Here is a 22739-nt window from a genome sequence, read left to right as displayed (position 1 = left end):
TGCGATGTCAGCCCAGCTCCTTAACCCGGAGTCCCAGTCTCCTCATCAATCAGATGGGGGCAGGGCTTGCATCACTTGCTTCTTGGGCCTCATTGCAAATCCAAGGTCATACGTACCCACAGAGCACAGCGAGCAGAAAGCACAGCAAAGCACCTCCTGAGTGCTCAGCAATTGTCTATTATTATTATTTGTTATTAAGTGGCCCAATAGGAGCCCCACAGGTAATCAGTCATCAGAGGGGCTGGGTGAGCACTCCATTTCTTGTTTTTTTTCCCCTACTCAGCACAGGTTATGCTGGGATCAGTTCTACAGGATGTATTGCTGGACCCATAAAATGTTTTATCTCATTACTGAAGTATTTAACTTGGGAGATTTCATATACAACACGAGGACTTCTGGCCTCTGGTCCTTACCAAAGGACCCACACCTCTCGAAGCTGAAGCAGAGAGGCAGCGGCCCCTCTGGACAAGACTTCTGTTCTCCGGTTTGCCGCAGACTCCCCTGCTCCCTGTCGCTTCACATTCAAGAGGCTCCTCCCACCTACCGCATTAATCTGCCCCTGTGAGCCCTGCCTCTGCTCCCTGCTGTACAGCCTGGCCCTATTTCTCTCTCACCCAGGAAAGCCTTGTGAAGCCAAGAGAACCCTCCCAGCTCCCATCCCCCTTACCACGTCTGAAGGTCCCAGGAGTGTTTAAACTAGAGCTGGGTCCTCGATGAGCTATGGGGGTGGAAGGCACGGAGCCAGTGGCCTGCACTGCTGTGTCTGTCCTCTCAGCGTCCACCGAGCTGGGCATGGGCGTCCTGGGTTTCTCCTGCTTTTGCTGCACAGCCAATTCCTGTCGCAAATCTAGGCGAGGAAAAGGATTCCGATTAAGTCCTTGTTGGGGGTGATGGGGCAGGAGACAAGGGTGAGCAAGAACCACACCAGAGTGAGAAACTCCCGGTGGAAACCCGGAACAAAGCAGACCCCACGGGACCTTGCCCAACAGGCTTGCAAGACCACACAGTTTTTCTTTTGAGTAAAAACAAAAAGATTAAAAAAAAAAAAACTTTTAAAATTATGACTGTACTGTTTCAGGAAAATTCCAATGTATCAGGATATACAGAGTACCAAGTGAAGACATGCCTTTCCAATCCACCCTCAAATGGTCAGCCTCACGCCTGATCACTGTAACATGGGGGTGAGCATTTCAGTCCTTTCGCTCTGCATTTTCACACATACAGTTTATATATGTGTGTGTGTGTATGTGCATATCTTTTAAGCATATAATTTTTATTAAGCATAACTAGAAACATACATCTACTATCTACGTACTTTCCCCCTTCAATGTTGTGTCCTAACAAGCTATGACATTTATATCTGTATCATGTTTGTTTCAACTATTTAACATTCCACAAAATAATCTATGTAATTTACATAAGCAAATCATTATTGACAAACATTTAGGAACAATTACGTTTTAAACTCGAGGATTTTACTTTTTAATCCCTCTTCTACTGGCTACACATTAGAAATCAAATGAACGTCATAAACAATTAACCGGGACTTTAACAAAATCTCTTCTGAACCCAACTAGGATGACTTGTGAATGTGTCAGAAGGCTGGGGGAATTCCCTGGTGATCCAGTGGTTAGGACTCCACGCTTTCACTGCCAAAGGTGTATGTTCGATTCCTGGCTGGGGAATTAAAAGCCCACAAGCTGCATGGCATGGCCAAATTGAAAGAAAAAAAATCCCTACCTCTAGAAGTGCTCCAAAGAGCAAGTGCTGATGAGATTCCTGAGTTCCAAGGCACTTGCATTAGCAGCCATCACGTTTCAAAAGTAAAGACATGGCTAGCAAGTCCAGATGGACTGGCTAGCAAGTCCATCAACAGGCATTTTCCCCCCACAAAACTCCTGTGCTCCTGCTACGCACAAAGCTTGTGATGGACTTAAATACCCACTAGGGGTCTTTACAGAGTTGGACATTTGACAGTTCCTAGCACAGGGTTGAAATCAAGCCTCAACCTGCCCAGTGTGACCCCCACCCTTGGACCAGAGCGCCGAGAAGGCTGCAGATTTCCAGCAAAGGGCGAGCTGGGCGATGCTGTGGGACAGGACACCCTCGGGCCGGCAGAGGGCCCAACACTGGTCAAACCCACAGACCAAAGCCCTGGCTGCCTGACCTCTGGCTTCATCCTTTAGTCGCTGAACAGATTCCAGGAGATTCTCCTTCTCATCCAATTCGCTCTCCAGGAAGGCATTTCTTTCTATGGCTTGATTCAGACGCTGTTCAAAGTCCTCCAGTGACATGATCGTGGCCCTGCGTGAGAGACCAGCAAGGTTGCCCGAGGGAACAAACGCATCCGTTATGCGCCAGAGAGACGAGACACCTGGGGAGCAGGGCCCGGCTCCCGCACGTCCTAATCCCAGAGATGAGCAGCCCCTCGACTTCGGGACCAGGCTCTTCACCCGCACAACCCGTCAGCTCACGAGGCTCACAAGGCTGTCCCGCGGGTTAACTGAGAGCATGTCCATACAGCACTTAAAACACGAGCCAGGACCTAATTAGGACCACAGACAGGCCCTGATCAAATGCCAAGAGCAGCACGTTCCATCTTGTCTCAGAGACTCACCATGTAGTCAGCATTCAGAACATCCCACTAAGGTGCACGTGCAATCTAGTAATCATGCATTATCCCTCAGTTACCTTAACAAGTTAAAAAAGTTTCAAACGCCCAGCCCAGCTGCCCTAACAACCACGTATTTTGGATCGTGTAGACGGGTCACTGGAATGGCATGTTAAAGGCACGGACAAGTGCAGCAATAAGGAAGTCTGTTTAACTCTGTCTGGGACGTTCCTGGTGGATAAGAATCCGCCTGCCAATGCAGGGCACACACATTCAATCACTGGTCCTGGAAGATCCCACATGCTGCAAAGCAGCTAAGCCCAAGCAACACAACTACAGAGCCCACATCCGAGAGCCCTCACATCGCAACTGCTGAATCTGCGTGCTACAAGTACTGAAGCTCGTGTGCCCCAGAGCCTGTGCTCCATGCAACACGGGAAGCCACCACGAGCACCTTCACCGTAATGAAGAGTAGCCTCTGCTCGCTGCAACTAGAGAAAGCCTGCACGCAGCAACGAAGACCTAGCACAACCAAAAAAAAAATAAATTATCTTTAACTCTGTTTGGACAAGCTGCGTTCTCTGGGACTCAGCTTCCTCACATGCAAAGCAGAGGTGCAGGGGTAGTAACAGGACCTCCGCACGGGGTGGGGGAAGCGGAGTAACACAGAACAGGTGTTTCACAGATGCTTGACAAATGTCAGCAATTCTCCTCACTGATTCCGTGTTTATGTCCGAGGACCTTTAACATCCCCTGAATTGTATCTCACGGTGATTAAAAACGTCTGGATGAAACCCTCCTGACTCTAATACGTAAGACTATCTAAGTGTTCTTAAGGAACTTGACCTCTCTGGACCTCCAGGCCTTCAACAGTCAAGTGAGAGTCCATCGTTTATCTCGTCCATCCACAGATGAATGGATAAAGAAGCTGTGGTACATATATGCAATGGAGTATTACTCAGCCGTAAAAAGGAACACATTTGAGTCGGTTCTAATGAGGTGGATGAACCTGCAGCCTATTATACAGAGTGAAGTAAATCAGAAAGAGAAAAATAAACATCATACATTAACACATATATATGGAACCTATAAAGACGATACTGATGAACTTATTGGCAGGGCAGCAATGGAGATGCAGACATAGAGAACAGACTTATGGACACGGGGTGTGGGGTAGGAAAGAGAGGGTGGGATGAGTGGAGACACCATATCATGGAAATATATACACTAACATGTGTAAAACAGACAGCCAATGGGAATTTGCTGTATGACTCAGGGAACTCAAACCAGGGCTCTGTGACAACCCAGAGGGATGGGATGGGGAGGGATGCTCCCGAGGGAGGGGATATACATATACCTATGGCTGATCCATGCTGATGTATGGCAGAAACCAACACAATATTGTAATTATGCTTCAATTAAAAACAAATTTAAAAAATCATTCATTTCTTCAGCACTGCCTTCTAAGTCCAGATTGAGTCCTAATGTAGGAACTAATGTTCCTACCTCAAAGGGTCTTTCGAAGTAAAGAAGATAAAGTTACCAAAAATGCCTGATTAAAAACAATAAAGAGATGATATTTAAGAATACAAGACTGGAATCAGTTAAAACGATCCTAAGGCTGGCAGGTCAAACAACAACAAAGATGCTGTAACTAGGAATTCATGTAACAACAGACATCTAAGATTTGAGGCCACAGAGGCTTGCTGAAATGCAAACATATGCTATGTATGAGGAGGCAGACCTCAAATCATAAAGAAATCAATTATCTGTAAGTTATCTAATAAGTTTAACACCATCCTAATAAAAATACAGGCTTCCCAGATGGCGCTAGTGATAAAGAACCTGCTTGCCAATGCTGGAGACATCAGAGATGCACGTTAGATCCCTGGGCTGGGAAGATCCCCTGGAGGAGGGCATGGCAACCCACTCCAGTATTCTTGCCTGGAGAATCGCATGGACAGGGGAGCCTCGAGGGTTACAGTCCACAGAGTTGCACAGAGTTGGACATGACTGAGCAACCATCACTCACATTCAGCATTTAATAAAAATACGAACAGGTTTTTATTTGAGGTATTAGCACGGGAGGACCGATTTGAAAGATGATGAGATAATGAAACAAGAATGGTCAGGAGAAGAATGTTAATAGTAAAAAAAGAATGAGACCTTGCCACTTGTGACAACAAGTGACCTAGAGAGTATTAAATCAGAGACAGACAAGTATCATATATTTCAGTTACATTTAGAACCTAAAAAATATTAATAAATGAACAAACACAACAAAACAGGGTTACAGATACAGAGATTAAACAGGTGGTTGCCAGAGAGGAGGAGGTTGGAGGAGGAGAAAAACAGGTGCGAATAGACTGAAAGTGGAAGTGTTCATCGCTCAGTCAAGTCCGACTCTTTGCAACCCCAAGGACTGTAGCCCACCAGGCTCCTCTGTCCATGGGATTCTCCAGGCAAGAATACTGGAGTGGGTTGCCATTCCCGTCTCCAGGGGATCTTCCCGACCAAGGGGATCAAACACAGGTCTCTTGCATTGCAGGCAAATTCTTTACCAAGTGAGCCATCAGGGAAGCTAGATTAAGAGGGACAAAGTTCCAGTAGCAAAATAAATGTCATAGGTATGAAACATACAAGGCGGGGAATACAGTCCATAACTATGTCGCATCTTTGCTTGGTGGCAGATATTGAAGTAGACTTCTTGTGGCCATCATTTTGAAATGTATAGAAATACTGAATCACTATGTTATGTAATAGGAACTAACACAGTAGGTCAATTATATTTCAAAACAAACAAACAGATTTTTAAAAGGGATCAGATTTGTGGTTTCAGGGGCCAAGGAACTGGATGAAGATGTCAAAGGTACAAACTTCTAGCTATAAGATAAATAAGTACCAAGGACACAACATGCAACATAATTATAATTAATATCGCTGTATGTTAAAAGTTGTTAAGAGGTTAAATCTTAAGAGTTCTTACCAGAAAAAGACCACTTTTTTTCCATTTTTTAAATGTTGTATCTATAAGAGATGATGGGTATCCACTAAATATATTGTGATAGTCATTTCATGATGTATGTAAGTCAATTCCTTGTGCTATATACACTTAAACTTATACAGTGCTGTATGTCAATTATATCTCAATAAAACTGAAAGAAAAAAAATGGCCAGGAGAACTGTGAAAGAAAAGTGATCAGGGGAGCTGAGCTAGTTCCACCAGAAACAAACATGTTATTATGAAGCCTTAATAATGTAGAGGGCTGCAGTGTGCAAGTTACAAGAGCAGACAGGTCAAAGAGAACCAAAGGTCCGGAAATAGATCCAAATGCATACGAGAATTTAATTTATGATAAAGGTGGCATCACAAATCATCAATGAAAAAGACGCCTGGTTCAATTTCAGGTCTGGGAACTACCAGGTAGCCACCTGGAAAAAAATTAATGTTGGATCTAATGTTGCACCCCAAGATTAACTTCAATTGGATCAAAAACTTAAAATCACTAATTGGTCAAAATCTACTATTGGCTTCTGGAATGCCAGAGAAATGAAGAACAACTTCAGCGGCATTTCTGGTGTTCCTGAACTTATGAGGATCAATAACCACCTGACTGTATACAGTCTGACGGGGTAATATCAGCAGGGCATGGCACTTGGGTCTATTGTTACTTTGTGAATATTTACTTTCAACTAAAGGTAAGTATCCTCGTTGTCACCTGAGTGACAAATAGCTCTATGTGCTTTATATGCTGAAATTATGTCAACTGATATATATAAGCATATCTATATACAAGAGTAAAATGCAGAAAAGCATATTTATTATAGTAAAATGATACAATACATAATATGAAAGCTGCTAACCTCACAGACAGTTATGAGAAACTGAAAACAGGCAAGTGGAAAAATACATTTTCAGTAAATATTCATATTAAGAGATACATCTCTTCAACAGAGGAGATTAAGAAGAGGAGGCAAGAATACACAGAAGAATTGCACAAAAAAGGTTTTAATGACCTGGATAACCATGAAGGTGTGATCACTCACCTAGAGCCAGACATCCTGAAATGTGAAGACAAGTGGGGTCTCAGGAAGCATTACTACAAAGCTAGTGGAGGTAACAGAATTTCAGCTAAGCTATTCCAAATCCTAAGAGCTGATGCTGTTAAAGTGCTGCACTCAACAGATCAGTAAATTTGGAAAACTCAGCAGTGGTCCCAGTACTGGAAAAGGTTAGTTTTCATTTCAATCTCAAAGAAGGGCACTGCCATAGAACGTTCAAACTACCGCACAACTGCACTCATTTCACATGCTAGCAAGGTAATGCTCAAAATTCTCCAGGGTAGGCTTCAACAGTACGTGAACTGAGAACTTCCAGACATACAAGCTGGCAGAGAAACCAGAGACCAAATTGCCAACATTGGTTTGATCACTGAGAAAGCAAGAGAATTCCAGAAATACATCTAATTCTTCTTCATTGACTATGCTAAAGCCTTTGACTGTGTAGATCACAACAACTGTGGAAAACTCTTAAAGACCTCCTTAGCTAGCTCGTGAGAAACCTGTATGCGAGTCAAGAAGCAGCAGTTAGAATCTTACATGGAACAAAGGACTGGTTCAAACTTGGGAAAGGAGTAACATAAGTCTGTATATTGTCACCCTGTTTATTTAACTTGTATGCAGAGTACATCATGCGAAATACTGGGCTGGATGAATCACAGGTTGAAATCAAGACTGCTGGGAGAGATATCAACAACTGCTGACAGAGATATCACTGCTGATAGAGATATCACTCTAATGGCAGAAAGTGAAGAGGAGCTAAAGAGCCTCTTGATGACAGTGAAAAAGCTGGCTTAAAACTCAACAGTCAAAAAACTTAAGATCCTGGCATCCGGTCCTGTCTCTTCATGACAAATAGAAGGGGAAAAAGTGGAAGCGGTGACAGACTTTGTTTTCTTGGCTCCAAAATCACTGCAGACGGTGACTGCAGTCATGAAATTAAAAGACACTTGCTCCCTGAAAGGAAAGCTATGATGAACCTAGACAGTGTATTAAAAAGCAGAGACATCACTTTGCCAACAAAGGTCCATATAATCAAAGCTCAAAGCTATGGCTTTTCCAGTGGTCATGTACAGGTGTGAGAGTTGGACCATAAAGAAAGCTGAGCGCCGAAGAATTGATGCTTTTGAATTGTGGTGTTGGAGAAGACTCTTGAGAGACCCTTGGACTGAAAGGAGATCAAATGAGTCAATCCTAAACAAAATCAATCCTGAATATTCACTGGATGAACTCTGGCCATTTGATACAAAGAGCTGACTCTTTTGAAAAGACCCTGATGCTGGGAAAGACTGAAGGCAAAACGAGAAGAGGGCAGCAGAGGCTGAGATGGCTAGACAGATCACTGACTCAATGGACATGAATTTGAGCAAACTGCGGGAGACAATGAAGGACAGGGAAGCCTCGCGTGCTACAGTCCATAGGGTGGCAAAGTGTCGGACACGAATGAGCGACTGAACAACAACAAAACTTCCTGAATCATTCAAGGTTACTCTTTCACAAGGTCACCCTCTACTCAGTTGAAAGTGTTATTTAATTTTACAGACATACAGCTGGAAGGAACAAAATAAACAAATAGTTGATGGTGCTGAGAAATTACTGTTCTTGCAGTACATGGTCAAAAAATGTATAATGAAATTGTAAAGTTTTTAAAAAAATAAAACTTCAGCCTTCTAGAACTTTATTCATTCTAAAATGATGATTTGGGTCTCTACCTGTTAGGGAATTTAAATAAATAGTTTTGTTTAGGCTTCAAAGACAAAGCAGAACAGACCTCTGACCTTGCTTCTAAGCTGCCTGGACACTGTCCTGACTGGCTGCCCTGAGTGCAAGAAGACAGGGGACAAATCTTGAAATTGTTGAGCCCCTGGAGGGGCCTTGGCCAATCAAGCCCCAGGCTTAGCAACACAACATTCCAAGCTTTACAAGAGAAAACAAATAGCATTAACATGAAACCAGGGCTGAATCTGCTCACTGATTGACCATGACATCAGTTTGTGTCCTAGGATTAAAAGCAGGAACACCAAACTGCAATATTTGAAGTCTTACCCAGAGCGGACGCACTGCCTGGGCCCTTTACCCAACTGGGACTCCAGATGTGCTGTGTCACGAGAATTCCCAGCACTGTATGAGTCTGGATGTTGGTCAAAACCCAGCACAGAACCCTCTGCTGTGTCTATTTCTCTTTTCTCTTAATGTTAGTATATTGAAAGTAAGCTAGATAACCTCTAATAAATATTGGTATTATTTATTTGTATATAACAAGTGGCTTATTTTGTTAACAAATCTTCGAGCTTGAGACAAAAGTGAAAACTTTTGGCAAAACACTACCACATCGGATGGTAACATTCAACTATTCACCATTTATAACTTTATTGCTACTCTCGGGTATTCCTTTGGAAAAGGACTGTAAAGTACTGTCTATAGATTATAAGATAAAGTCAAGCACGTATCTGCTGATACTTTTTAAGGGGACCTGTCTTTATACTTAGAAATGCCTCTTAATAGTAGGATTCCCTCGTGGCTCAGATGGTAAAGAATCTGCCTGCAATGCAGGAGACCTGCGTTCGACCCCTGGGTCGGGAAGATCCTCTGGAGAAGGAAATGGCAACCCACTCCAGGATTCTTGCCTGGAGAATTCCTTGGACAGAGGAGTCTGGCAGGCTACAGTCCATGGGGTCACAAAGGGTCACACATGACTGAGTGACTATCACTCACAATCAGCTAAACTATGAATCCAATGCATCTTCAGGAGAGAAAAAGAGAGAGAGAAAGGGAGGGAGAATACTAGAAGAAGAGAGAACTAATTGCTGTATATACCTTGGATTGCAGATAAGTTTGCCTACATAGAAATCCAAGTAACTTTCAACAGTAACGTATGCAACAGACAAAGATGGAAGACAAATGGCAAACTCCCCAACGCTTTAAATTCTCATCATAGACAAACAGATAAACATCTCCTGAAACTGATGAGAAAAAACAACTAGCAACCCAATCTGAAGATAGGCAAAGATAAACAGAGTTCACAGAAAAAGAAATAAAAGTTATTAAACATATGAAAAGGAACTCAAGGTCATTCATAATCCAGAAATGTACCTATTTGTCACCTATTACACTGGCAGAAATCCAAAGCTTAAAAAATTGCTGTTAGTGAAGCTATTTGGAAAACAGAGACTCACACAGGTGCTGGGGATGTGAACTAGTACCACGACAGAGAACAACCAGGTAAAAACTATCAAAATCACATGCCTATATCCTCTGACCCGGGAATTCCACTTCTGGAATTTACTCTACAGATATTCATCTGCGCAAGCAACGAGTATCATTCACCATAGCAACGCTTATCACTGCAAAAGAATGGAAATGCAGCAAATATCCATCCACAGGGGGATAACTAAATAAATTATTATGTATCATACAATACCAACCATACAACAAAATAGTATGCTCTTGGGAAGAAACCAACAACAACAAAGAATGCTCTGTGTCCTACTACAGAAAGACCTCCAAGATCTGTTATGTGACAAGGCAAGAAGCACCATAGTGGGTACAGAATGCTCTTCTGTGGAGAAAGAAAGGGGGGGTGGGGGGAATAATACAAATTTCTGTTTTTATTTGCTTGAATTTGAATTTAAGAATGCTAGCCCTCTGTATGGTATTTTTGAACCACGTGAATGCACTCTCTCTTTGTGACAGGCTGCAGAATGGCTCCCAATTCTTCACCCTCCCTCTATCCACACCCTTGCTTCAGCCTCACTGTGGGTGGAATGTACTTTCCCAGCCCTTAATGTGGCTTGGCCGTGTGACTTGTTTTCATCAATGAGTGGAAATGGTTGTATGCCAGGGGCTTGCTAGAAATCAGAATATACTATAAAGGCCACAGTAATCAAGTCATTATGGAAAGTGGAAGTGTTAGTCACTCAGTTGCATCTGATTTTTTGCAACCCCACAGACTGTAGCTGGCCAGGCTCCTCTGTCCATGGAATTCTCCAGGCAAGATTACTGGAGAGGGTTGCTATTCCCTTCTCCAGGGGATCTTCCCAACCCAGGGATCGAACCCAGGTTTCCCACATTGCAGGCAGATTCTTTACTGTCTGAGCCACCAGGGAATCTCTAGTCATTATGGTGTTGGCAGTAATTCACAAATTGTACACTGGATCAAAAGAGAAAAGAATCTTGCATTAGATTCCAGAATATAGTCAGCTCTCCACACTTGTGGGTGGCATATCCTTGGATTCAACCAACTGCAAATCAAAAAAAAAAAAAAAAAAAAATCCAGAAAGTTCCAAAATGCAAAACTTGAATTTGCCGCTCACTGGCAACTGTTTTGGGAGCTTTTGATTGCTTGTATTGTGTGTGTGTCCTTAATCGCTCAGTCATGTCCAACTCTTTGCAAGCCCATGGACTGTGGCCTGCCAGGCTCCTCTGTCCATGGGATTTTCCAGGGAAGAACACTGGAGTCGGTTGCCATTTCCTTGTTCAAGGAATCTTCCCGATCCAGGGATGAAACCTGTGTCTCCCATGTTTCCTGCACTGCAGGTAGATTCTTTACTTCTAAATCACCAGTCTTGGGTTATATTGGGTATTATAATTAACCTAGACATAATTTAAAGTATATAGGAGGCTACACATAAGTTATATGCAAATACTATACCATTTTATTTAAGGGATTTGAGTATCCACAAAGCTTGGTATCCTCAAGGGTCCTGGAACCAATTCCCCCATGGATACCAAGGGACAACTGAATGAAAGGTTCACATGTGACAGAGATGCGTTCAATTCAGTGGAAAAGAGATGAAGTGTTTAACACAAAGTACTGGTACAAGTGGCGATCTACCTAATGAAAATAAAATAGGACACAAATTTATACTAGATACAAAAATAAATGCCAGGTAGATTAAAAGCATAAGTTAAAACAATTAATGTATGGCAAAACCAATACAATATTGTAAAGTAATTAACCTCCAATTAAAATACATTTATATTAAAAAAAATCTTTCAAAAAAATTAAACAGAATACATACATAATCAAATGATCAATGGACTTCCCTGGTGGTACAATGGATAAGAATCCACCGGCCAATGAGGGGGACACAGGTTCGATTCCTGGTTTGGGAATCTTTTGCATGCTGGGGAGCAACTAAGCCCGTTCACCGCAACTCCTGAGCCTGCGTGCCTAGAGCCCGTGCTCCACCACAGGAGAAGCCATTGCAATGACAAGCTTGTGCACGGTGATGAAGAGTAGCTCTCCTCCATCCCCCAGTCACTTGCTGCAAATAGAGAAGGCCTGTGCACAGTGAAGACCCAGAGCAACCAAAAATAAATACAAACAATCAAGGGGATCTCCATAGTGAAGTCTGGAAATCTAGAAGCAATAAAAGGAGACATAATTGATGACCTAAGAAAGAAAAATATTTGTATGGAAAATCATACCACAAAGTCAACAGACAAAAGTTTATTCTGCAAAATATGTTTTCAAGACAGGACAAAAGATCAGTAGCAAAAATACATAAAGAACTTTTACAAACAAATTTTTTTTTTTAAGTTTCCACTTCTGCTAATAATAAGGTCAGTTCAGTTCAGTTTCTCAGTCGTGTCTGACTTTGCGACCCCATGAATTGTAGCACGCCAGGCTTCCCTGTCCATCACCAACTCCCAGAGTTCACTCAAACTCATGTCCATCGAGTCAGTGATGCCGTCCAGCCATCTCATCCTCTGTCGTCCGCTTCTCCTCCTGCCCCCAATCCCTCCCAGCATCAGGGTCTTTTCCAATGAGTGAACTCTTCGCATGATAAGGTAGCTTGTATCAAACCACATATCCTATAGATTACAACTATAAACTCTGGGTAAAAGAAGAAAAACTATGACCTGACAGCCCTAGCAAAAGCTGGAAGGAAGCCAACACATGGGAGGAACAGCAGTGACCGAATCCTGTATCTTTACAAGCTTTATGGCCTGGGTGATAAAAATCCACCACCTTGGGGGAGTCCCCAGTTCTGCATATAAACTCTTCCCCCATCTCTGACTGACCCAAACCATGCAGACATGAAGCAGCCTAATTAAAAGAATCAAGATTTCAGCTACTTCCCAACAAGAGGAGACAGAGTTTGGAGTGTGAGTTCAGCATAGTTAATAAACAAACAAAAACATAGCAGAATCCATAGCTTCTATAACACATCATTCATAATGTCCAGAATATAATCCAAAATGACTAGACAAATGAAGAGCAAGAAAATGTGACCCAAAACTCAAGAGAAAAGGTGATTATCAGAAATCAACTCTGAGGTAACCCAGATGTTATAATTAGCAGAAAAGGATCTTAAAGAAGCTATTATAACTATGCTCAATAATAGAGGAATAGGAAGTTTTAGATCTGAAGATAACGTACCTAAAATAAAACAGTACTGGAACTGACTTCCCACCAGAACTGGAGGAGGGAAGAAGGAATCAGTGGTCCTGAAACTAGATCAATAGAAATGATCGAATTTGAGGAACCAAGAAAAATAAAATTAGGAAAAGATATGAACAGAGTGTCAGAGACCTGCGTGACAATATCAAAAGGATCAACACGTGTGTAGCTGGTGTTCCAGAAGGACTGGAGAGAAAGAAAGGGGCAGCAAAAACACTTGAGGAAATAACGGCCAAAGTTAAACTTGGCAAAAGATAAATTTACAGAGCAAAGAAGCCTGGCAACCCTCTATCACGATAAACACATATAAAATCTAGGAATATCACAATCAAACTGTTAAAAACCGAAAATAAAGTGAAACTCTTGAGAGCAGCCAGAGAAAAACACTAGATTATATACAGGAGAGTGATTATTTGGGTTACCACTAGCTTCTAACCCCCAGTAAGGAGTTCAGAAGACACCAGAACGTCTTTAAAGTACTGAAAGAAAAGAAAAGAAAAACAAAACCCTGTCAACCTGAATTCCATATCCAGTGGAAATTTCCTTTAAGAATTAAGGCAAAAGAAAGACATTTTCGGAAAAACTAAAGAGAGAGTTCAGCATCCACAGACCTGCACCACAAGAAACCCTAAAGGAAGTTCTTCAAGCTGAAGGCAAATGGTAACTAGAGGGAAACTTCAGGAAGGAATGAACCAAAAACCATACACATACGGGTAAATACAAAAGGCTATCTTTTTCATCTCATACTTTCATGCATTAAAGCTACGGCATAAAGTTTGAGGACAGTAAGTGAAACTCTAAGGTTTCAAGACGGTTACACTTGGTACACAGTTAACTAAGTAGATGGAAAAGTCGAGCATTCGGTTCAGTTTGGACTGAAAAATTGTCCAAACTGATGGAATTGTACACTCCTTATGATCAGTGCATACTGCTGTAATTTACATCTAAATGTTTTAAAGTGCTTTCTTAAAAAAAAAAAGCACCTGGCTCACAGTAGTTATTCAATTACTGTTATTTATTATTGTTAGTAGCCTGCTAAACTATAGAACATTGGTTTAAGAAATATTGTCTTCTTATCGCTGAAAGCAACACAGATGTCCATCAACAGATGAATGGATAAAGATGTGGTACATATGTAAAATGGAATATTACTCGGCTGTAAAAAAGAATGAGTTTGAGCCAGTTCTAATGAGGTGGATGAACCTAGAGCCTCTTATACACAGTGAAGTCAGAAAGAGAAAAACAAATATTGCGTATTAATGCATACATATGGAATCTAGAAAGATGGTACTGATGAACCTATTTGCAGGGAAGGAATGGATGTAGAGAATGGACTTGTGCACACAGTGCGGGAGGGAGAGAGTGAGATGAATGAAGAAAGTGGCATCAACACATATACGCTATCAGGAGTAAGATGGATAGCTGGTGAGAAGTCGCTATATAACTCAGGGAGCCCATTCTGGAGCTCTGTGATGACCTAGAGGGGTGGGATGGGGTGGGTGAGGGGAGAGAGGGGTATGTACATATATATATATATACACATAATTGTGGCTGATTAGAGTTATTGTGTGGCAGAAACCAGCACAATATTGTAAAGGTTAGAAAACAAAGAAAGAAATACCATCTTATCTCAGGGCCAACCAAGCACGTGCTTGTCCTTCCGCCCAGAATGTTCTCACCCCACACTCTTCCCCTGGATAATGCTGAAGCATCCCTCGGTCTTAGCCTAAATGGCATTTCCTTTGAGAAGCCTGGCCCAGCATCCTCCCAGCAATGGACAAATGAATATCTCGGATCATATGCCCCCACAGCACCCTGGATCTGTAGCACTTTCTGCTTGTTGCCCACTTCCCATGAGGCTGTAGAGCCCAAGGGCCCTGGCTCTGCTCTCTGCTGAATCCCCTACCCTTGACACAGTGCCTGGTACCCAGAGAAAAAAGGATCCCAGACCTCCTTTCTCCTTCCCCACATACCGTTTGGCTCTTTCCAGGTCATCGTTGGCTTGCTCCAGCTCTCTGATGTACTTCTGCAGTTTATCTTTAATGGCTTTCGTCTGGGCAAGGTCATCCTCTAAGGCTGAGATCTGCCGGTAGCCTTCAGAATGCTGTGTTTTAAACTTCTCCTGAAGGACAGAATCGACACTGAGTGAATGACTTAAGACTCCCAACAAGGATGTTTATTTCCTTTCCCCGCCATCTCTTTAGGATGCTGAAGGTCAATCCTAGGACGTACTCTCTCCCATTGTAGTGCACGTGTGTGGTTCCTGGCCATTAAGCATCCTTTCCTCCCCTCTGCACAGCCCCCCGGCACCCCAGTTTCTTGAGGACCTCTTGCAGCCTCCACCACGGCCAGGGGACAAGCCTAAGCTCAGTCATGAGAACCTTCTGTCCACAGACATGGGCTCTTGAGCAAGTGAGGGATGATGGGGGGAGCCAGAGGCCGTCAAGCTGTCCAGTTCCGAGTGCTTCCTAAGCATCTGTCTGTACCTGGCCCCCTCCCACAACGGTCCTCGCCACCTCTGGTGTCCAGAAGCCCCCAACCATCTTAAGCAGTCATTCTGTACAAGGTGTCCACAGCCATAGAAAGCGTCATCAACCTCTCCGAGCCTGACCCGCAAGGGCCATACTGACGCACTTCACGTGACATCCCTGGGTTACAGGGACAAGGGCAGGAATCACAGTGACTTTGGTGCTCATGCCTCACAGTCAAAGCGGGACATCACTGACTCAGTTCAACGACTCTTCTGTCTTTGTGACCCAGGATGCCCTCCCTGTGGCATGGGGTATTTAGAAGGAACTTGGGTACCTCTAGGGGAGGGAGGGAGAGAAGGGGAGGCAGGGGAAGGAAGGAAGAAGGGAAGAGAAGAAGGCAAAAACCATAACTGTTGTTTTCACCAGAAGAAGCTTAGTGTGACCCAGCCGGTGCTTCCCGAGGCAAGGAACAGCCCAGATGAGGTCTCAAGAATCTGTTGCCCTCCAGTGACAGCAGCTAATGTATACTATGGGCTTCCTCGGTGGCTCAGTGGTAAAGAATCTGCACCAAGCAGGAGATGGGGGTTCGATCCCTGGGTCAGGAAGATCCCCTGGAGCAGGAAATAGCAACCCACTCTCCTGTACTGTTGCCTGGAGAATTTCATGGACAGAGGAGCCTGGCGGGCTACAGCCCATGGAGTCTCAGTAACTCAACGACAACAGCATTTACTGCAGGCATTTACTGCGCAGGACACCCCTCCCGCTGCCTGACTGAACGCCATTTCCGAGGTGTGAGAACTGAGACTCAGGCCCATCGTCAGCCCAGAGTCAACCAGGACCAAATGACTGAGCAAAGACCCATCCTGGGCGACCCGGGCTCATGCTCTCAGAACAACGATGCTCAATGGCCCTGGACCACTTCCGCCTCGGTTCACAGAGGAACTGATCACGCGTGTGCGTACATACTCACACACTCCCACTCTCTCCCTGTCTGGCTCCGCTTTCACATTATTTTCTGTCATCCAACAATCTCACCACCTCTCCCTCATCCACAAACAGGAACGAAAGCACTCCCTTCCCACAGGAAGTCTAATGTGAACGTGAAAAAAAACAAGCCCACTCCTCTTCACTCAGTCAGCCCAGCACACAAAGCTGTTGCTAGAAACAGTCTGGAGGCTCTGGGGAGGGTGAGGTAATGGTGCCCGGGGCCAGAGAGGTGTGGCCAGAGCCACTGCGAGAGAAGGGCCTCAGGGCAGACGGTTACAGGGCCAGGACGGGGCCTGGACCTTGCATCCTCATGCCACTCAGCCCCCTCAGATACTCCGCTTCCTGGCTGTGAGCACAGGAAGCGTCTCAGCTCAGACAAGCAGAGGCCGAGCGGGCCCAGGCTGGGCGAATTCCCAGGCGTGGCTCAGATCGCTCCCACCCTTGGCCTGGGTGCACCCCCAAAAAGAAGAACAGAAGAGTACAGGATCCAAGGCCATTAACCTAAATTCCTACCCGGGTTCCCAGAGGACCGGTGAACGGGCTTGTCCACCAGCACACAGATTCAAATAATGTCCTTTGAACTTGGGGACATGAAAAAGCTGTTGGGCTTTCATCTGGGGCTAATTATAATAAACTGTCAGCTGATGGAGGCATCAATAGACGCTCTGTTGGATCCCTTACAAGCTTTTTTATTCATCTGGCGATGAATAAGCCAGTTGTCAAGGAGTCCGACTCAGTTGAAGACTTTTCTCTTAGGTGACAGAAATATGTGCCGGGGGTCGTTCTTCACTCTGAGGTCATCCCCTTCCTCACCCTGTGGCTCACAAACCTCACAGAGAAGTCTTCTGCCAGTTCAAGAGCTTGGTCTGGAAGTGCCTAATTACTTAGCAAATGCGTATTTATCAGCATCTGTGCGGGTCCTCCTACCCTCTCCAAACCATGGTTCAAACCACCAGTCTTCTGGCCCTAAGCCCACTTCAGTGTAAAAGCTGTAATGGTTCCCCAGTGCCTAGGGCAGCAGTCAGCCTGTTAACAAAGTAAGTGATGTGGGCCAGGTGTAACCCACAAAAGACACTCAGCCCCTGATGTCAGAGCTGGGGAGATGGGGGGACAGTAGCTGGGATCGGGGTGACCTTGCTCTAAGCAACCACGACTCTGCCTTTTGCAGGTATGGACGAAGGCCAGGCTGGGGTGGCAGGAGCCCCCAGAGGATGATCAAAGGAAACTGGAAATCCAAGTTCTTACAAGAAGCCTCACAATTCCGAATGCAGATATTAAATATTTTTTTAAAAGACCAGTAAAGAGATAAATGTTGCTATCAAAAGAATGAACCATAAGCAAACCCTCACCTCTAGTTAACAGCCTACTGCAATATTTACAGAGCAGAATACAGAAGTTGGCAATTCACTTTGAAATGCACTGGGAAGACAGACTGATGGATGGACAGATAACAAAGAGCAAGTGTGGCAGAGATCACTGGCAGAGCCTAGGATGTACAGGTGTTCACTGGGAAATTCTTTCAACCCGACTGTGTGCTTGAAAGCTTTCATGATAAAATGTTGAGTGAAAACCGCCAAAGGCTTAAGCAAACAACGTCTATAGGCCAGACTGACCTGTGGATGGCCAGTCTGGGCTCTGTGGTCTACACCATTAAAGCTCAGAGTCCACCATTCAGCTTCCAAAGTCTGTGGAGTCTTTTCTGTGCTTCTCCTCATCCCTCACTCCCCAATCCATCTGCTCGCCCCACTTTCTCCTGTGTGCTGGTAAACCCAGATCCCCAAGGTCCACCTGACGTTCATTCTTGCCTGTGTCTGAGCATCTTTTCACTAAATGCTTCTGGCTCTCAGGTTTGTCTTCCCCACGAGGCTTCCAGGGGCAAAGGAAACACCTATTTCCTGTGCGTCACACCTAGCTCTGGGCTCACACTGCAGGACCTTGGCTCTTTCCCCTCTGTGGCTCATCAAAATAAATATGAGCAGCTCTGTTTAAAAAAAAAAAAAAAAGAAATTAAGAAAGGGGAAAAAAAAAAGACACGCAGGCCCGCTGGGGCCCCACCCAGACTTCCTGAGAACGAGACTCTCAGGGCAGGGTGGGGCCAGGCCTGTCTGATGTTTACAAAGCCGGCCAGGTAACCCTGCCTGGCAGTGAGAGCCCAGAGCCGTCTCTTAGGCCAATGTAACACTTCGTGATCGTCTGCTAACCCGTACAGAGTGTCCAGTTTTTACCGCTCAGAGCAGTGGTTCTCCAGATACTCGGCAATGTCCACAGACACCTCTGCGGTCACCACCTGGGGCAGGAGGTGCTGCTGGCGTCAGGTGGGTGCAGACAGGGGATGCTGCTGAACACCTTGCAACGTAAAACTCGGCCCTGACAACAAAGAGTCGTGTGGCTTCAAATGTCAACAGAGGCTGAGGAGCCTGAGTTCTGTCCAACAGAACTTTCCATAATGATGGAGACATTCTACAGCTTCTGTGTTCACACTGACGCCCACTAGAGATGTGTGGCTACAGGAGCTACCATTCCGGACAGCATAACCCTGGGCCTTATAACAGTCAGCAATTCCAGCCATGATCCATACTCTAGAAAAGTCTACCTTCCACATGTGCTGTGGGATTGCTAAGCATGACCGTAGGATACGTGTGAGACCTGTCTCTTTGGTTCAGTTCAGTCGCTCAGTCGTGTCCGACTCTTTGCGACCCCATGGACTGCAGCACACCAGGCCTCCCTGTCCATCATCAACTCCTGGAGTTCACTCAAACTCACGTCCATGGGAGTCAGTGATGCCATCCAACCATCTCATCCTCTGTCTCTTACCGGGGCACTGGGAGCTCAAGTGCCCCACATGCCCGCAGTTCTAGGGGTGGGAGGGGGCCACACCCACAGGCTCCCTTCTCTGGTCACGGGCGCTAGACGCCCACCCACACACCTGGTGTATCTCCCCTCACCCCCTCACCTTGATGGTCTCCAGCTCCATGCGAAGGTGGTTGTTTTCCATTAGCAGGTCCCTGTTTTTGCTCTCAGTTTGTTGCAGCTGTGTCTCCAGTTCCGCCTCATATTCCCGGCTTTCCTCCTGGAATTCCCGGAGCTCCTCTTGTGTGTTCTCTGCCCTGCAGGATTCCCAGATGTCAGCTCATCACTGAGCGCTTATGCGTTGCTGAGTGTTAGACATGGATCTGCTCTTTATTCAACTGCCTTTTGAGGCAGGAACTGTCATTACCCTCATTATACAGATGATGAGGTCATCTGTCTCAAGGTCTTCCCAGGAGGCGCTAGTGGTAAAGAACCCACCTGCCAATGCAGGAGACCTAAGAACCTAAGGTTCGATCCCTGAGTCAGGAAGATCCCCTGGAGGAGGGCATGACAAGCCATGCTAGTATTCTTACCTGGAGAATCTCATGGACAGAGGAGCCTGGCGGGCCACAGTCCATAGGCTCACAAAGAGTCGGACACGACTGCAGCAACTGAGCACACACATGCACGTCTCAAGGTCAAACAAGTCAGAAACAGGGCGCAGAGCTGCTCCCAGGTGTGCCTGACTCCACAGCCCTTTCTTAACCAATGCACCATCCACTCATTCATTCAATGTGTAGTTTCTGGAACCCAACGTATAGTAAATATACTTCAGACTGTATACTCTCTGCAGTTATTTACAAGCAGAAACTGGACATAATACAAAGGTTCACTTACCATACCACTATCTAGGGTCCCTGCTCCATATATACACCCAATTCTGGCTTCTCAATCCTTAAAATTCAAGGCTTTTTTTTTTTTTTTTTTTTAACAAGCCCTTCCCTGGTGGCTCAGATGGTAAAGCATCTGCCTGCAAAGCAGGTAGACCTCGGTTCGATCCCTGGGTCAGGAAGATTCCCCTGGAGAAGGAAATGGCAACCCACTCCAGTATCCTTGCCTGGAAAATACAGTCCATGGGGTCGTAAAGAGTCGGACAAGACTGAGCGACTTCACTTTCACTTTAAATCAAACTAAGAATAAAGACATCAGAGGAGCCTCAGAGAAGCTGGAATGAGACCTGCCTGAGCAGCTTACAAGAATCCATCAGAAACAATGTTACGCACACACCCACAGCTCCCAGACAAATTAGGCACTGAAACACTGGTTTCAAATTTAAAAACTTGTAACAACCTAGACTGCTAGCTATATGGAGTTCTCTACCACACACCTGAGGGCTGAACAGATAAGGCATCTGGGAGTTGGTAAAATACTGCCACAATTTGATACTCTCTAAAAATGTGTTAAGTTCAAATCATAGTCATTCCTAAACTGTCACACCCTATTAATAGAGTGGTACAGATCATTGGGATATACCAATACCTAAGATAAAAAAGTCTGAATGTTAAGTTTTTCATAGCTTACTTATCTTGAATAGTAGAACTTTGGAGGAACTAAGGTGATTGGCAGTGGAAAGAATCAGAACATGAGAAATTCCTTAAAAATTTATTGACTTAAATAATTTTGCCTATGTTACAAAATAGCAACAATAAAAAGAAACTGTTTACACTTAAAAAAAAAAAAGAAAAGAAAAGAAACAGACAAACAAAAAACTCGGCCAGAAAATAAGCTGGGAAGTAGCCGCTGCCTTTTGCTTAGGATCCCCTAGGCTCTGGCGTTCAAATCCCAGCTCTGCTGCCCCCACCCCCACCCAACCCAGCTGTATGCCCTCAAACAAGTTACTTGCTGTCACTGAGGCTCAGACCTCATTTGTAAAATGGGGTGAGAATGGTTTCTCCACGGGCCATCATGGAGATTTAATTGAGATGATGTATGTTCAGTTCTTCACAGGGCTTGGCACACAGCAGGCCCACAGTAAATGTTCGCTGCCATCACTGTGGGAAGAAAGCGCAAGGTGAACTTGGGGGAACTGACCTCTGCTTGTAGGTCATAGCCAGGTCTTTCCAATAGTTGGCTTCTTCCTCCTCGGAGCTGAAGGTCTTGCCCGAGTCCGCCATTGTGGAAACAGGGGGAAGAGTTCACTCTTCTTGGTGCATAATGTCTAGGAGAGAAAGTTTTAAAGCTATTACCCACATCTGGTTAAACAGCTGATCTTTAATAGAGGGGGGCGGACGGAGGGGAATTCCTGAACTTTATGTTGGATTAAATGCAGCCAAAAAAAAAAAAAAAAAAATTTGCCAAAAAAACTAAAAACTAAACCCAAACAAACTACAGTCCATTATCTATATTACATTCATCATATCATATTACAATATGTTACATTCCAAGGATGGATACACCTACCAGGATTTGCTGATTTTATTACATTGGAGGGAAGGGGAAAGCAGGGCAGCTTAGGGGTTCTAACTTAGACAACCAGGTGCTCCCACCATCCCCATCACCACAGACGGAGAATGTCAGAAGCGAAGTCTGCAGGGTGAGGGGATACTTGACACCAGCTTCGGACACTTTTAGTTGGATTTGCCTGTGATCCATCAGGATGTAACACCAGATCTGAAACTCGGGGTGAAGTCCGGACTAACAACACAAATTTAAGAGTCATGAGTTGGGAGCTGGTTCTTCCCTTTGCCATGTGACTGAACCATCGGAGAATCAACTGAGGATTATTTATGGAACTCTGAGGAGTGCCAGTATCTGAAAGCTGAGCAAAGAAAGAAATGGTGATGGAAGGAGACAGGAGAGACGAGTGAGAGAGATGAGAACCAGAAAGTGACTGCACTGGAGGAGACAGTCTCAAGGGCAGAATGGGGAACGAAGAAGGTTCCATGGTATCCGAGATGCAAGAGAGAAGCCGGTAAGACGAGCTCTGGAAAATATCCACCCACGAGACTTAGTGAAATGTTGGTCACTGGTGATGTAAGCAAGAATGGTTTCAACACCAGGAGGAGGGATAGAGGGGGTGGAGGAGTGACTGGGAGGTGAGGAAGAGGAAGTAAGACAGGATTTTGGAGAACTGGGTGTGAGAAGAAAGGAGACAAATTAGACAGAGTCCCTTGGACAGCAAGGAGATCAAATCAGTCAATCCTAAAGGAAATCAACCCTGAATATTCACTGGAATGACTGAAGCTGAAGCTCCAATACTTTGGCCCCCTGATGCGAAGAGCAGACTCATTGGAAAAGACCCTGATGCTGGGAAGGACTGAAGGCAGGAGGAGAAGGAGGCAGGCAGCAGAGGATGAGATGGTTGCATGGCATCACTAACTCAATGGACATGCGTTTGGACAAACTCTGGGAGATA

General features: G+C 44.7%; 1 protein-coding gene across 2 annotated transcripts in view; it reads right to left on the bottom strand.

Annotated features, from left to right (window-relative positions):
- NDE1 (nudE neurodevelopment protein 1) overlaps positions 1-22739 on the bottom strand; it is a 35708-nt gene that overhangs the window by 4894 nt on the left and 8075 nt on the right. For both annotated transcript variants that reach the window (XM_040256835.1, XM_040256844.1), the window contains exons 2-6: positions 21416-21542; positions 19488-19641; positions 15050-15198; positions 2168-2304; positions 668-847 (exon numbers count right to left, since the gene is read on the bottom strand). In XM_040256835.1, coding sequence (XP_040112769.1) covers positions 668-847; positions 2168-2304; positions 15050-15198; positions 19488-19641; positions 21416-21498 — 703 coding nt within the window. In that variant the 5' untranslated portion in view covers positions 21499-21542. The remainder of the gene's footprint in view (positions 1-667; positions 848-2167; positions 2305-15049; positions 15199-19487; positions 19642-21415; positions 21543-22739) is intronic.

The sequence above is a fragment of the Oryx dammah genome, unplaced genomic scaffold, assembly GCF_014754425.2.
Source record: "Oryx dammah isolate SB20612 unplaced genomic scaffold, SCBI_Odam_1.1 HiC_scaffold_2, whole genome shotgun sequence".
NCBI lineage: Eukaryota > Metazoa > Chordata > Mammalia > Artiodactyla > Bovidae > Oryx > Oryx dammah.
The sequence above is the reverse complement of the archived record's forward strand: the minus strand, read 5'-3'. Positions and strand labels throughout refer to the sequence as shown.